The following is a 16,062-nucleotide window of genomic DNA, read 5'->3' on the forward strand; positions in this document are numbered from 1 at the left end:
AATTGAGACGAATGTGACCCAAACGTATTTGTTAATGTTATCAAGCCCAACCTGACGTGTTATGCAATTTATTACCTGTAAAGTTGAGATATATCATGTTTTAAACTTCCAGCTCTCTGAGTTAATTCTCTGAAGGTACTTGTCCTCCAAGGCAATCACACTTCTATTTTTTAAAACTTCCTTTTCCACTTTACGGTGTTTATTTTGTAAAAAGAGTCAAACTAGAGACATTGGCACGCTTTGTGTGCTACGTGTTGTGCTGAACAAGATCAGGCCTAAGTTGTTATCCAACATTGAGGTATTCAAGTCGCTCACACACGTTGGTGTCGAAAAAAAGTAATTAGTTGAGTGGTATAGACTAATTACAAATTTAAAAATGACACCGATAACAGTTGTTCTACGACTATTTCCCTAAAAGAGAAAATCTATAATATTTGACTGGCTGCTATAGGTAACTGGCTGGGTATGATGTGAGTTCGAACCCCATTGTAAACTTACCGAAATTGATTAGTAATTGAGTAATTTCTCACTTAATTGACCAGAAAGACCTACAAATCCTTATTAAAGCAAATCTTACTTTCAACTGCTATGTTGATCTCATATTATTAAAAACAAACCAATCGTAAAATAGGTTTCTTGAATTGTAATTTTACTCTAGTTGATAATGTTTTTGTTCCTCGTCTTTAATTTATTCGATCAATAATTGAATATACTAGTAATGTCAGAATTTGTTTTTCGCTTTCATATCTCCAGGCTACGAAGATCGGATCTATTAACAGTTATTTGTTTGTTACCTAAGGTAAAACGTCTTCAGTGGCATGGTACACATTTGTAGTGTGGCTATCGATAACTCCCTCTGTTTTGTAATGTGTCTGCATTACATCAGCGCATGAATTTTTCCAAATATGTATTTTTCACGCCAAGGTCTCTCATCAATATTACCTCAAATAACTGCATTTCCTTTTTAAAGTCATACCATACCTCGTTTTATTTCAAGGGCAGGAGGATCGATTCAAGAACATCATAACCATGTTTAGGTTAATAATGAGGGATTGACGCACTGTCCATCTTTATAACTTGCACAGTAGCCATACTGACTTATTTGTCGATTCTACACACCATTCGAAAGAATTACCTTGACTGTCATTGCCGATTTTAGTGTACAATTTTCCTGTCTTTTCTCGTGTCTTTTCCGACCACAAGTATTCTTTGTTTGTTATTATTATCATCAAATTGTTAAACCAATCAAATTGTAAAACTTGATAATGTTGAAATCAATTGAGAGGAAATAAATATAGTAAGACAAATGAAGTTCGGAAGCAGCGCAGAACATCAAACACGGCGGAGTGTTAATGCCTCGGTAAACATACATTGCCACTACGCTTGGTACATATTGTTTACTGCAATCAGAACAGCTCTTGGATCCATTCAGAATCACCATTCACAGCAGGTATCCGCTGACAACGGTAATCTTAAAATATCCACGTGGCCAAGCCAATTAGATGTCTGCGCGTGTGGGTCACGTTGACACGCCGCCCACAGCATTTGACATGTTGATATATAATTTACCATTTCGAACAAAATACTACTGACGACCAGAACTGGTCTAAACGTCTACAAGAAATCACGTGGTTGAGGGACGGTAAAGAAGTAGTCTAAGCTGTCTGACAAGGTAAGTGCAATGCCAGACCAAATGTATCCTGCTATCACTGTTTGCCTACAACTAAAAACGCCGTAGCTTTTTGTAGAAAATCAATGTGTCTGATTCTGTTGCGAGGTTGAAGATTTCAGACATCTATGTGTGAAGAGAATTCTTTACACACAGAGACACAAATATTAGAGATAGCAAAAACTTGTCCAAACGAATGTGGTGTGCCCTTCAACGCCGCTGTCTTTCCTCTGACCGCTGCTGTGTGGGAAAGTGGAATAGAAAGATCGACTCAAGTAGGGCAAGCTTGCATGTATCTGTCATAATCTTCCAAATTGGCGCACAGAATAGTAATATTTCACGCTCAAAATACATTAGCGTTCTGGGACGCGAGTGATCAAGCTGATGTTTCTTTGTTTGGACTCTAACAATGCTGGCGCCACGAAATACCAGCACAGTATCGACGACATGATCTCACTCATTTACACATTTACAAGAATTACCCAGTAACTTATTTTCTCATGGAGGTATTCTGCGAACTACCCCCATGTTCTGATGTGTTTCAACCAATCGTAATATTGAGCCGTTGTTATCATTTTAATTTATTCATGGCGTGGTTTTGAAACAAAAGAATTGTAGCAAGCCACGCACGGGCAAGTGATAATTTCTACTTTTGTAATCCTTTCTAATGTCGGTAAATCAAAGCATTTTCTTATTATATTCTTTATGGCGTCGGCATCCGACATAGCCAAGATATTGTATAAATAGACACATTAACTCAGAGGACTTAACTTGGACCACGGTCACTCTCTAGTGGACTGTATAAATAGACACATTAACTCAGAGGACTTAACTTGGACCACGGTCACTCTCTAGTGGAGTGACCGACACGAGGACCGATAACCACGGTCACTCTCCTGTGGAGTGACCGAGACAGGACATTCACTCAGGAAAAAGAAGAACTCAAGGACCGATAACCACGGTCACTCTCTTGTGGAGTGACCGAGACAGGACATTCACTCAGAAACTAGGAACTAGGACCAACTAAGACTCATGTATCAGCGGCTGGGCCGATAGGCTGAGTCATGGTTCCGTATTTAATAAATAAGTTCCAGTTATACATCTAAGCACTCGTCGTCAGATCCAACTTCTTTCCCTTACGATATGACATGGTGGAGAATCCGGGTAGGACCTATAACCACGGTCACTCTCTTGTGGAGTGACCGAGACAAGACATTCACCCAAAAAGGAGAAGTCGAGGACCGATAACCACGGTCACTCTCTTGTGGAGTGACCGAGACAGGACATTCACTCAGAAACTAGAACTTTGACCGAAACTAGGAACTAAGACCAACTAAGACTCATGTATCAGCGGCTTGGCCGATAGGCTGAGTCATGGTTCCGTATTTAATAAATAAGTTCCAGTTATACATCTAAGCACTCGTCGTCAGATCCAGCTTCTTTCCCTTACGATATGACATATCGATGGAAATGACGCCAAACAATCTACAAGTGACTTAACTTCGGATCAAACCTGGTCGTCAAATAAATGAGAGGAATGTTGCCAAGGCCTATATTAGTAAACTTTCTCAATTCAATCTTGAAGATTTAGAATCCAATTTGCAAGTTTAAAAGACAAAGAATTAACTTCACTGTGTTCAAACTGAGAAATTGTGGGTGTGCCCTGAATATTGTGCTAACAGTGATTATGTTGATAATATTATATAGGGCTCAGCCCTTGTTGTCGCGCCAGGGGTTAATATTGGCAATGTTATTTGTATTGATTCATGATAAAATAGAATTAACTGTTACTTCATATACATTTGTATGACAACTATGCCCAGTTTCCCTCTGATGAAAGTAGTTCACGTACGTACACGACGTCAAACCCTGCAGTAGTGCAGGTATAAATTTTCTGTAATGTGTGAAAATGTTGGACAAAAATTGGCAATTTTCACCATGATAACAGCCTATTGTGTTAAACAAGGGACGTATAGTGCCGTCATTATCATTGCAATGGTAACCGCACTGCCCACCTTCCACTTTGCAAGCTGAAAACTATAGCGTTCCGTCTAAAACTGGCAATTTTTGAATCTAGTTATTGACACAGGGGGCGCTTTTCTAAAATTTAATCCCAGCATTCTTTGCGTATGCCCCCCCCCGTTCATATGCGCGACAGTTTTCTCCCTTTTTCTATTTTTATGCATTATATTAACGATATTTTGTATCAGCGACAAGGTGGATAATAACACTTACTGGCTAATAAAAGATACATTTTATAAATGGCATGTTATAAAATAATAATTTGCACTTTTAGAATTTGTTTATTTACGAGAACTCAAAAAAAACCATGGCGTCGCCCATGAAAGTAGGGTACACTTCCGGTTACTCGCATAGTATATTATAAATATGCGCGTGCGTAGTCAGTATGCCGCTGGCGCGACTATTACTTTGCCAACATTAGGTCAATGAAAAACAATTGGGAGATTGTGACTGTAAAAAAGATGGATATCTTGGATGCCTGAACCAATGGATATTTTGATAAATACACATCTGGAGTAATGTTCAGTAGACGAAAAATTCTACAATGGCGGCAGACACTTCTGAAGCATAAACTTGTTAAAAATCTACATAACGCCAGATTTCATTCCCCTTCCATTTTCTTATCTCGTGCTAACAATTTGTCGCTGTAGGTCACGTTTTGTTCGTCTTGGCAGATAAACTCATGTTTCAAAAGTAATGAGTGAATAATCTGTATCATGATTACACATGCTCAAATAATTGACTGTATCATTTAATCAGTTGTAATCTATACTGAAAGACAGGTTTACCTCGTCCTACAAAAAACACGATTGGAACTAATTTGGCATAATTGGATTTTCATATTTTGCAAATTTCTCAAAAGTGTTAGATGCCATATAGCTGAATGTTGCAATATCGCAAACTTCTCATAAAAACAAGTATGTAATATAAAAAGAAAAGCAGATGAGATAACATTTGTAGATTAAATCGACATTAATTCACCATCCAATTATCTCAAATTAGTTCCAATCGTGTTAAAAGCAATTAAACAAGGCACGGACGTATATATTGGGTGATATAAGACTAGTACAGGCGTGACAGGAAAGAAAATTGGATTTATTGACTTGTTAGTTTGATTTTATTTGGTTTTAATTGATTTATAGAGCACAATATGTTCGAATAAAGAAACAAAACCACTGAAGAAAAATTCAACATCATTAGGCTCGGATAAGACCAAAAAGCTAAAAACTTATTTCTAAAATGGACAACAGTGGAAATGTATTTTAACGCGAAAGTTTTTAATGTGAAATTACCAAGATTCAGCGTTCATACGTGAGTACTTGATTACACCACTTGTTGTTGCCTTACCTCATTATCAGGAATGGAATCTTGCAAGAACCCGCCAGTTAGAAGAGTAAAGAAGTGTTCTGTTTTCCTCATCAGAACTTCTCCAAAAACTTTGTGTTTTTCATGTAACCATGAAAACACGGTCGAAGATAACTCTGCTTATCATCATTTTTGGGCTATTATCTTCCATTGTGACGTTTTCTACGATACACGATGACGTTGAGCCATCGGAGATAGAAATTAGGGAAGAAAGTGTAAGTTCTGTACCAACATCGCCGGGTCCTGAGGTACATCTTTTCAACAGCATCAAAACCAACTGGACCTTTAACCAGGAAGAGGCAAACAAGCTCAGGTATATACTGTTCTTCTGTCTTGCACGAGGGTTTGCCATAAGCCAAGTTGAAATCGTACTAACGTATGACAGGCATCTCTACCAATGTGCGTCAATGCAAAATGTGTATTTTAAGCAGTCAGTAAATTACGTGAGCAGTAACTCTACCTATATAGTTTCACGACTTGACGTGGTACAGCCTTTCTCTGAACGTGCTAATTTCTATTAATTTTCTTTCGACATTTCATGATTTTGAGACACACTGTAATGATACCAGATGAAAAATGTGTATAGTATTATGCACAAATATGGTCATTGAATATTGGACTTGCCTAATGCACCGTGCACCACGCGCAGTTCCCCATCCATACATAGCATAACCGTTGTATTTTTTGCATCCAACAATATATATATAAATACGTGTGTATGTATGTTTGTAGTTGTTTATATGTATGACCGCCGATTCGCACGAATATAGGTATGTATTTAACTTAGCATGTGTTCGAGTATTTAGCACTGTTTATGTTTGATTTTTTATATGCTCTGTTCATTTTCAGGTCTCTCCTTGAATCAGAGTGTAATACAACAAATACATTTCTGACAACGCAGGAAAATGTACAACTCCGCCAACGATTGTACTTTGAAGCTCAGAGTCGAGCATTTTTATATGTTTTCTCAAACATTTATGCAAGATTCCTAAAGGTAATCCCGCTTATATTTGTTAGAGTCAAACATAAATCATTATCATGAAGACGAATATCGGAGAAAATTGAGTTTGTGTTTCATTGGTACCGGTTTTAAGTATTGTTTCCAAAACCTATAAAAAGAGTGAATAATTCAGTGCAAGTACATGAAATATCGACGAACGGTTGCTTGTGGAATGTCCGATTACCAAAATACTAGAGTTTCTAACTTAATGTGCAAGCGAAAACACCATGTAATCATTACAGGTCAGACTACATGCAAACTTATTAGCAACGCCGTTAAGTCGGTAATTTCTAAAACTCAGAAATTCATTTAGTTTTCATGCTTGAAACAGAATTCTGACTTTAAAGACTGGGTATACCTTCATGTGACTGATAGTAGATATGGACTGCAGTCTAAGTAAATATTCGGTATAAATTCGGAAGAGACCATTAGATCTTTGGAGGGGTGATCGAATAGGGAAATCATGCTGATACTTGACAAAAACGTATGCAGACCAAGGCTGGCTGTTAAAAAGTACGTTTTGAAAAGAAATAGTATTAGACTGAGCGGTTGTCAGGATCTGAAAAACAATAATTCGCCAAATTTGGTAACGCATAAAAATTGTATGTCAAAATCCTGACACCCCAGCAATACTCTATATGGTAATTTCGTTCTAAAATGATCAGAAATTTATGCCAAATCAAAAAAGCAACGGAGAATTCTGATTGAGCTTCAATGAACACTTTAAGCAAAACAGTTACTATTTCTTCATCAATCATTAGCTTATATTAAATAATCAAACATAACAGGCATAATTTAGGTTGTAAGAAAAAGAATTTGTCCGTGAAAATCAGTCACTGTGAAGGTCATTATTTCATATGGGAACAAAAGCCTGTTATGCTCGCTAATTTTCATGAAAAATAACCGGTGACAGCACCTATGTCTTCCAGAATTTGCCGTTTGGAATGAAATCATTCAAGAGATGTAGCTTGGTTGGGAACAGTGGAATTCTTCTTGGTAGCCAATGTGGCAGATCCATAGACTTGGCAGATTTTGTAATCAGGTAAGTTTCATAAACCATGTAAGAAATGTAGGTCATATATAACTTCTACATTATCTATTCTTCATAGACGCGTCAGCAGCCAACAGACTATAAACTTTGTTGGTCAAGCCAACGAAATATTAAAATGCTTTCATTTCTCTATCTATTGTTTCGATTTTCAGATTTAATCTGGCCAGAGTTCAAAATTTTTCTGAAGATGTCGGGTCGAAGACAGACTTGGTCACGTGTAACCCTTCGATTCTTATTCAAAAGTAGGTGGAATGTTTGATCTTGCCTTCCGTACTAGACTCAACATATTGAGTCAATAAGGACAGCAGCAATGATGATGATGATGATGATGATGATGATGATGATGATGATGATGCTGATGATGATGATGATGATCATCATCATCATCATCATCATCATCATCATCATCACCACCACCACCGTGACAAGAGTACGTTAATTCTGTTGCACTATGTCCATTTAACATCTTGCAGATATGACGATCTGAGAGGCAAGTGGGGAGAACGTTTTAAAAAGTACATAGTGGCGGAATACTCCAAATCTATAGTATACATACCAGCCTTTACCTACTATTTCTGTAAAGATCTCGCCTTTGCAGCGCAAGACGCACTGGAACCTTTGAACTTCACGGTCGGCTTTCCACATCCCGACCACATCACCTTCGTGAAGAGCTTCTGGAAATCAAGAAATATCAGTGAGTTCAGAATCACATCAGGTAAAGACAAAATTTCACTTTACTGCCAAAATTGAAGTGAAAACTTGACTGAATGTTATCGTATTTTTTCAGCTTTTCACTAGTGAAAAATGTCAAACTCTAGTTCCATGTCAATATCTCAACGAGATGTCAATATGCATTGCTGTATGAATGTTATTGGTCGTGATATGAAATGTCAAGTGTTCTGTCTATCAGACATAATTGCCAACATTTCATCACATATTTATTTATTCATGAATTTATCATCCAATCATCATCTAGGACTTTTGCTGTTCAGTGCGGCGATGAGTTTCTGTGAAGAGGTTCATCTCTATGGTTACTGGCCGTTCCTAGAAGACCACGATGGGAATCCTATATATTACCATTATTTTGACAAGAATGCAGTAATGCTATCGCCTCAAAAGTTGAAGAGACGCCACCATGACTTTCTGGCAGAGTTTACCATGCTGCGTGATTTGCATAATAAAGGAGTTATCCGCATGCATGTTGGGAAATGCAATATGTCATGACCTCTCAAACTCATTAGAAGACATTGTACTCACTGGATGTGAGTGTCACGGACTCCTTTGCATACTGGGGCATTTTTGGGAACATTTCATTTTACAAAGTTCATATTTAAAATTATTATTTATTGCGACCAAGACAATGATAACGTAACTACACCATTTACAACAGTTGATATGCGGTTAAATATATGGAAGAACATTTTCATATTCTTTAATGAAGCGAATGAGTTCCTTCACTTGATGCGGTCACCTGCACTGACCATGCGTAGTAAGCAATATGTGTCTGTAATAAGATGTGATAAACAATGCAATGTCTCTGTGGGTTGCTACCGTAAGTCTATGTAAGGCCAGAGAAAAAAATGTTTTAGCAAAGTTACAGAGGCAGCGAGCGAACTGTTTATACAAACCAGCAACATCTCCCACCAGTGACATCTGACTCATAACTTGTTGTCTAGATTTTAACAAGCTGTCCACAATAATAGAGACATTACTTATAGAGTCAGTGTTGACGGAACAAATTTTGAGCATTTAAAAAGATGTTAAGTATGTAACAGTCCCTCGCATAGTGTAAACATGACATGTAGCAGAGTAAAAAATTTAAAATTTAAAAAATATTTCTGCGCACTGACTGTTAAGGACACATCAGTATAGGCAATATAAAAGTAGCTCTCTGTAGCTTCGTAGCTTACCACGGGGCTGTTGGCGAGCGTACAACGCATATTACCGAACTTCGACTTTACATACTTGCGATGACAATGCGTTATTGAACCAGTAGTTTAGCATTTCACAAAATCTGTGAACTTGACCGAATCATAAGTCGTGAGGGCCGGGCTCGTTTATGTGAAATGAAACAATTGATGGCGTGTATCGGGTTTAATCTGATTATCATAACAACATTACAACTTTAACGTAAAATAAATCTCAGTTATTATAATTCTTTGTTAAATTAAAATGCATACAAGAACAAAAAGCACAACAAAGTCAAATTTCTCCTTTCAGGGTGTTCATTGAAATGTATGCCCTAAAGCTTGTCGAGGTGTTTTGAAAATCCTTCGAGAAGCACTTATACGTATTAGACAGATAAGTTCGCTTGGTTTGGACAAAATATTCCACCTATGCCCTACACGCTACTCGTGCGCGGCACCATTCTATTTTTTTTGCGTTTTCTTCGTTTTTTATTCGTTCGTTCGTTCGTTTGTTTCTTTGTATGAAGCTACTCAGCAGACAGCAAAGGGTCATCGAACCATGCTGTTCAGGAATTGAGTTCTCGTAAATCGTTCCATCATCAGCGGTAGGAGAAATCATATTCTTTTAAGAAGCCGGTAACTTTAAAAAGCATCCGTACAAGCATTTGACTGCTGGGTTATCGTTAATGGAGAAGCAAGAATCATGTTATGAGGAGGGGGCGATAGGGAACTGTTAATGAAAGAGAGCCAGTGGCGAGTTTTCCAGGACCTGGTGTGGTTTCGGGAGCGAGTAAGGCAGATGGGAGGTTGATGAATCGTAGTTGAAGGATAGTTGCGAACAGTTTGAAATTCATTTTTCCTGTGAATTTAAAGTTTGTTCAAAATACCTCATGACGGTGAAGTTGAGAGGAAAACAACACCGTATAAAATTATTCAAAACCGGCGATTTAGCCGACTCTGCACACACGTGCATATTCCCTTCCATAACCTCACCACATTGTGTGAAAATATCAATGAATAAATGTATTAATGTATCGTAATATAATTTTCAATTCAAAAAAGGTCACCTTTGCACGGTCATGTTAGGTCCATTTCTGTTACGCTATATCGACGTCATTATTTTGTCCAGAAGTGTGTGACAAACGTGCAAATTCTCGGAGAAAAGTTTAACACCATCGATTTACAGAACGTCAAAAGCTCCTATGACTCACCCTGGGTATAAGCGTAGACGAAATTGTGTTGCTTGTTAGACTTTCCAAGCTCGTTTCAACTTGATAGGGAATAAATTCCCATCGGAATTTAGCCAGTTTTTTCATATTTGTTAAAAATGATCGGAGTCAAAATATCTTTTTTTGACCGCACTGACTATATGTCAATATTTCCAAGACATATTTCTGGGCAAAACTCAGCACTCAAGCACTTAAAATCCCTCTCGCCCATGAATTTATGACAAAGAAATTTTCCAACAATGTTGCCGATGATAGTTTTCATGCCTTTATAGGTATATCAGGACGACGAAATAATGTACTTCAAAAACACATTAAAGTCACCGGGGATAATATCGCCGACTCAGAGTATTTGTGTGATAATTGACACGAATGTGACCCAAAGGTATTTATTATCAAGCCCAACCTGACACGTTACGCAATTTATTACCTGTAAAGTTGAGATATATCATGTTTTAAACTTCAAGCTCTCTGAGTTAATTCTCTGAAGGTACTTGTCCTCCAAGGCAATCACTCTTCTAGTTTTTACAACTTCCTTTTCCACTTTACGGTGTTTATCTTGTAAAAAGAGTCAAACTAGAGACATTGGCATGCTTTGTGTGCTACCCGTTGTGCCGAACAAGATCAGGCCAACGTTGTTATCAAACATTGAGGTATTCAAGTCGCTCACACACGTTGGTGTCGCAAATAAGTAATTAGTTGAGTGGTCGACTAATTACAAATTTAAAAATGACACCGATAACAGTTGTTCTACGACTATTTCCCTAAAAGAGAAATCTATAATGTTTGACTGGCTGCTATAGGTAACTGGCTGGGTATGATGTGAGTTCGAACCCCATTGTAAACTTACCGAAATTGATTAGTAATTGAGTAATTTCTCACTTAACTGACCAGAAAAACCTACAAATCCTTATTAAATCAAATCTTACTGTCAACTGCTATGTTGATCTCATGTTATTAAAAACAAACCAATCGTAAAATAGGTTTCCTGAAGTGTAATTTTACTCTAGTTGATAATGTTTTTGTTCCTCGTCTTCTATTTTATTTAATTTATTCGATCAATAATGGAATATACTAGTAATGTCATAATTTGTTTTTCGATTTCATAGCTCCAGGCTACGAAGATCGGATCTATTAACAGTTATTTGTTTGTAAACTAACGTACAACGTCTTCATTGGCATGGTACACATTTGTAGTGTGACCATCAATAACTCCCTGTGTTTTGTAATGTGTCTGCATTACATCTGCGCATGAATTTTTCCAAATATGTATTTTTCACGCCAAGGTCTCTCATCAATATTAGCTCTAATAACTGCATTTCCTTTTTAAAATCATACCATACCTCGTTTTATTTCAAGGGCAGGAGAATCGATTCAAGAACATCATAACCATGTTTAAGTTAATAATGAGGGATTGACGCATTGTCCAACTTTATAACTTGCACAGTAGCCATAATGACTTATTTGTCTATTCTACACACCATTCGAAAGAACTACCTTGACTGTCATTGCCGATTTTAGTGTACAATTTTCCTGTCTCTTCTTGTACGTCGGAGTTTCCGACCGCAAGTATTCTTTGTTTGCTATTATTATCATCAAATTGTTAAACCAATCAAATTGTAAAACTTGATAATGTTAAAATCAAATATAGTAACACAAATGAAGTTCGGAAGCAGCGCAGAACATCAAACACGGCGGAGTGTTAATGCCTCGGTAAACATACATTGCCACTACGCTTGGTACATATTGTTTACTGCCATCGAAACACCTCTCGGATCCATTCAGAAACACCATTCACAGCAGGTATCCGTTGACAACGGTAATCATATAATATCCACGTGGCCAAGCCAATTAGATGTCTGTGCGTGTGGGTCACGTTGACTGGCCGCCCACAGCATTTGACATGTTGATATATAATTTACCATTTCGAACAAAATACTACTGACGACCAGAACTGGTCTAAACGTCTACAAGAAATCACGTGAATGAGAGACGGTAAAGAAATAGTCTAAGCTGTCTGACAAGGTAAGTGCAATGCTAGACCAAATGTATTGTGTTATCACTGTTTGCCTACAACTAAAAACGCCGTAGCTTTTTGTAGAAAATCGATGTGTCTGATTCTGTCGCGAGGTTGAAGATTTCAGACATCTATGTGTGAAGAGAATTCTTTACACACAGAGACACAAACATTATAGGGATAGAAAGAACTTGTCCAAACGAATGTGGTGTGCCCTTCAACGCCGCTGTCTTTCCTCTGACCGCTGCTGTGTGGAAAAGTGGAATAGGAAGATCGACTCAAGTAGGGCAAACTCACATGTATCGATGGAAATGACGCCAAAACAATCTATGAAGTGACTTAACTTCGGATCAAACTTGGTCGTCAAATGGAATGAGAGGAATGTTGCCAAGGCCCATATTAGTAAACTTTCTCAATTCAGTTGTTGACTGTGCATTCTTAATCTTGAAGATTTAGAATCCAAGTTTAAAAGATAAAGAATTAACTTCACTGTGTTCAAACTGAGACATTGTGGGTGTGCCCAGAATATTACACTAAAAATGATTATGTTGATATTACCTTGCCAACATTAGGGCAATGGAAAACAATTGGGATATTGTAGCTGTAAAAAAGATGGATTTCTTGGATGCCTGAACCAATGGATATTTTGATAAAAACACATCTGGAGCAATGTTCAGTAGACGAACAATTCTACAATGGCGGCAGACACTTCTAAAGGATAAACTTGTTAAAAATCTACATAACGCCAGATTTCATTCCCCTTCCATTTTCTTATCTTAACAATTTGTCGCTATAGGTCACGTTTCGTTCATCTTCGCGGATAAGCTCATGTTTTACAAGTAATGAGTGTGTAATCTGTACCATGATTCCACATGCTAAAATAATTGACTATATCATTAAGTCAGTTGTAATCTATACTGAAATACAGGTTTACCTCGTCCTACAAAAACAATTAAACAAGGCACTATATAGTGGGTGATATAAGACTAGTACAGGCGCGACAGGAAAGAAAATTGGATTTATTGACTTGTTAGTGTGATTTTATTTGGTTTTAATTGATTTATAGAGCACAATATGTTCGAATAAAGAAATAAAACCACTGAAGAAAAATTCAACATCATTAGGCTCGGATAAGACCAAAAAGCTAAAAACTTATTTCTAAAATGGACAACAGTGGAAATGTATTTTAACGTGAAAGTTTTTAATGTGAAATTACCGAGATTCAGCGTTCGTACGAGAGTACTTGATTACACCACTTGTTGTTGCCTTACCTCATTATCAGGACTGAAATCTTGCAAGAACCCGCCAGTTAGAAGAGTAAAGATTGAAGTGTTCTGTTTTCCTCATCAGAACTTTCCCATAATCTTTGTGATTTTCATGTAACCATGAAAACACGGTCGAAGATAACTCTGCTTATCGTCATTTTTGGGCTACTATCTTCCATTGTGACGTTTTCTACGATACACGATGACGTTGAGCCATCAGAGATAGAAATTAGGGAAGAAAGTGTAAGTTCTGTACCAACATCGTCGGGTCCTGAGGTACATCTTTTCAACAGTATCAAAACCAACTGGACCTATAACCAGGAAGAGGCAAATAAGCTCAGGTATATACTGTTCTTCTGTCTTGCACAAACGTTGCCATAAGCCAAGTAGAAATCGTACTAACGAATGACAGGCATCTCTACCGATGTGCTTCAATGCGAACTGTGTATTTTTAGCAGTCAGTAAATTATATGAGCAGCCTATCTTTACCTATAAAGTTTCACGACATGACGTGGCACAGCCTTTCTCTGAACGCGCTAATTTCTATTGATTCTCTTTCGACATTTCATGTTTTGATACACGCTGTAATGATACCAGGTGACAAATGTGTATAGTATTATGCACAAATATGGTCATTGCACATTGGACTTGTCGCAATACACCACGCACAGTTTCCCCATCCATACATAACTGTGGTATTTTGTGCATAACCCTACAATATATATGAATACGTGTCTATGTATGTTTGTAGTAGTTTATATGTATGACCGCCGATACGCACCTATATAGGTATGTATTTAACTTAGCATGTGTTCGAGTATTTAGCACTGTTTACATGGTCTCATACATAATATTGTGCAAATACTTATGTTTGATTTTTTATTTGCTCTGTTCATTTTCAGGTCTCTCCTTGAATCAGAGTGTAATACAACAAATATATTTCTGACAACACAGGAAAATGTACAACTCCGCGAACGATTGCACTTTGAAGGTCAGAGACGAGCATTTGTATATGTGTTCCCAAACGTTTTTGAAAGATTCCCAAAGGTAATCCTTTTTATAGTAGTAGTAGTAGTATTTATGTAGTAGTAGTAGTAGTAGTAGTAGTAGTAGTAGTAGTAGTAATAGTAGTAGTAGTAGTATTTATTTATTAAAGTGACATGTGACATCACTAAAGTCATATACATCACTTATAAACAAAAAATTACAATATCTAAAGTGAGTGGTCACCCAGCCCACCGGGCTTATAAGTCACTATAGTATCGGAACCGTTGAAATACATGTGGCACTCAAATAAAAATACAACAAAAATCTATTTAATATCATTTCTGAAATAAAGTGCTACGTCGCCCATGAAATTCCTTGACCATATACTTCGCTGTAATTCTATTATTATTTCCCATTAGGAATGCAAAACATGTAAAACATATAAACATATAAAACAAAATCTTGGTTTGAAAGTCTTAATGTACAATATAAGTGGTCACGAAGGTCATTGTACAAAGAACAGTGAAACATGAAATATATTTCATCTTCAATTCATTTGAGGAACACAGAGCTTGTTTGAGTCAAAAATAAATCATTATCATGAGGACGAATATCGAAGAAAACGGAGATTGTGCTTCATTGGTTTTTAAGTATTGTTTCCAAAACCTATAAAAAGCGTGAATAATTCAGTGCAAGTACATTAAATATCGAGGAACGGTTGCTGGTGGAATGTGCGATAACCAAAATACTAGAGTTTCTAACTTAATGTGCAAGTAAAAACACAATGTGATCATTAGAGGTCCGACTACGTGCAAACTTATTTGCAACGCCGTTAAGTCGGTAATTTCTGAAACTCAAAATATAATTTAGTTTTGATGCTTGAAATAGAATTCGAAATTAGAAGATTATAAGTACCTTCACGTTACTTAAGGTAGATATGGACTACAGTCTAAGTAAAACACATTTTGAACTAATTTGGGATAATTGGATTTTCATATTTTTCTAATTTCTCAAAAGTGTAGGTGCCGTATAGCTGAATATTGCAATATTGCAAATTACTCATAAATACAAGCGTGTAACTTGAAAAGAAAAGCAGGCGAGGTTACATTTGTAGATTTAAATCGACATTACTTCAATATCCAATTATCCAAAATTAGTTTCAATCGTGTTGTAAGCATTTGGTAAAAATTAGAAACAGACCATTAGTTCTTCGGAGGGGTGGTCGAAAAGGGAAATCATGTTGATACTTGACAAAAAAGTATGCACGCCAAGGCTGGCTGTTTAAAAAAGTACATTTTGAAAAGAAATAGTATTAGACTGAGCGCTTGTCAAAATCTGAACAACAATAATTCAGCAAATTTGGTAACGCATAAAAATTGAATGTATTGTAATTTCGTTCCAAAATGATGAGAAACGTTTGCCAAATCAAAAGAGCAACGGAGAATTCTGATTAAGCTTTAATGAACACTTTTATGCAAAATGATGACTGTTTCTTCATCAATCATTAGCTTATAATAAATAATCAAACATAAAAGACATAGTTTAGGTTTTAA

At 36.9% G+C, this 16,062-nt stretch overlaps 2 protein-coding genes and 2 long non-coding RNA genes across 4 annotated transcripts in view; 3 read left to right on the top strand and 1 right to left on the bottom strand.

Annotated features, from left to right (window-relative positions):
- LOC139115153 (uncharacterized) overlaps window positions 1-16,062 on the bottom strand; it is a 146,376-nt gene that overhangs the window by 74,756 nt on the left and 55,558 nt on the right. The window lies entirely within an intron of this gene.
- On the top strand, window positions 1,527-6,006 carry LOC139116435 (uncharacterized). Its single transcript, XR_011548291.1, has 3 exons — window positions 1,527-1,672; window positions 5,050-5,369; window positions 5,906-6,006. It is a non-coding gene; the product is annotated as an uncharacterized lncRNA (long non-coding RNA).
- Window positions 7,260-8,454, top strand: LOC139116437 (uncharacterized). The gene is made up of 3 exons (XR_011548292.1): window positions 7,260-7,349; window positions 7,581-7,822; window positions 8,084-8,454. It is a non-coding gene; the product is annotated as an uncharacterized lncRNA (long non-coding RNA).
- Window positions 13,616-16,062, top strand: part of LOC139115151 (alpha-2,8-sialyltransferase 8E-like) — a 4,926-nt gene continuing 2,479 nt past the window's right edge. Inside the window, exons 1-2 of the mRNA XM_070677062.1 lie at window positions 13,616-13,863; window positions 14,425-14,569. Of these exons, the coding sequence (XP_070533163.1) occupies window positions 13,643-13,863; window positions 14,425-14,569 (366 nt within the window). The 5' untranslated portion in view covers window positions 13,616-13,642. The remainder of the gene's footprint in view (window positions 13,864-14,424; window positions 14,570-16,062) is intronic.

The sequence above is a fragment of the Ptychodera flava genome, chromosome 17 (assembly GCF_041260155.1).
Source record: "Ptychodera flava strain L36383 chromosome 17, AS_Pfla_20210202, whole genome shotgun sequence".
Lineage (NCBI taxonomy): Eukaryota > Metazoa > Hemichordata > Enteropneusta > Ptychoderidae > Ptychodera > Ptychodera flava.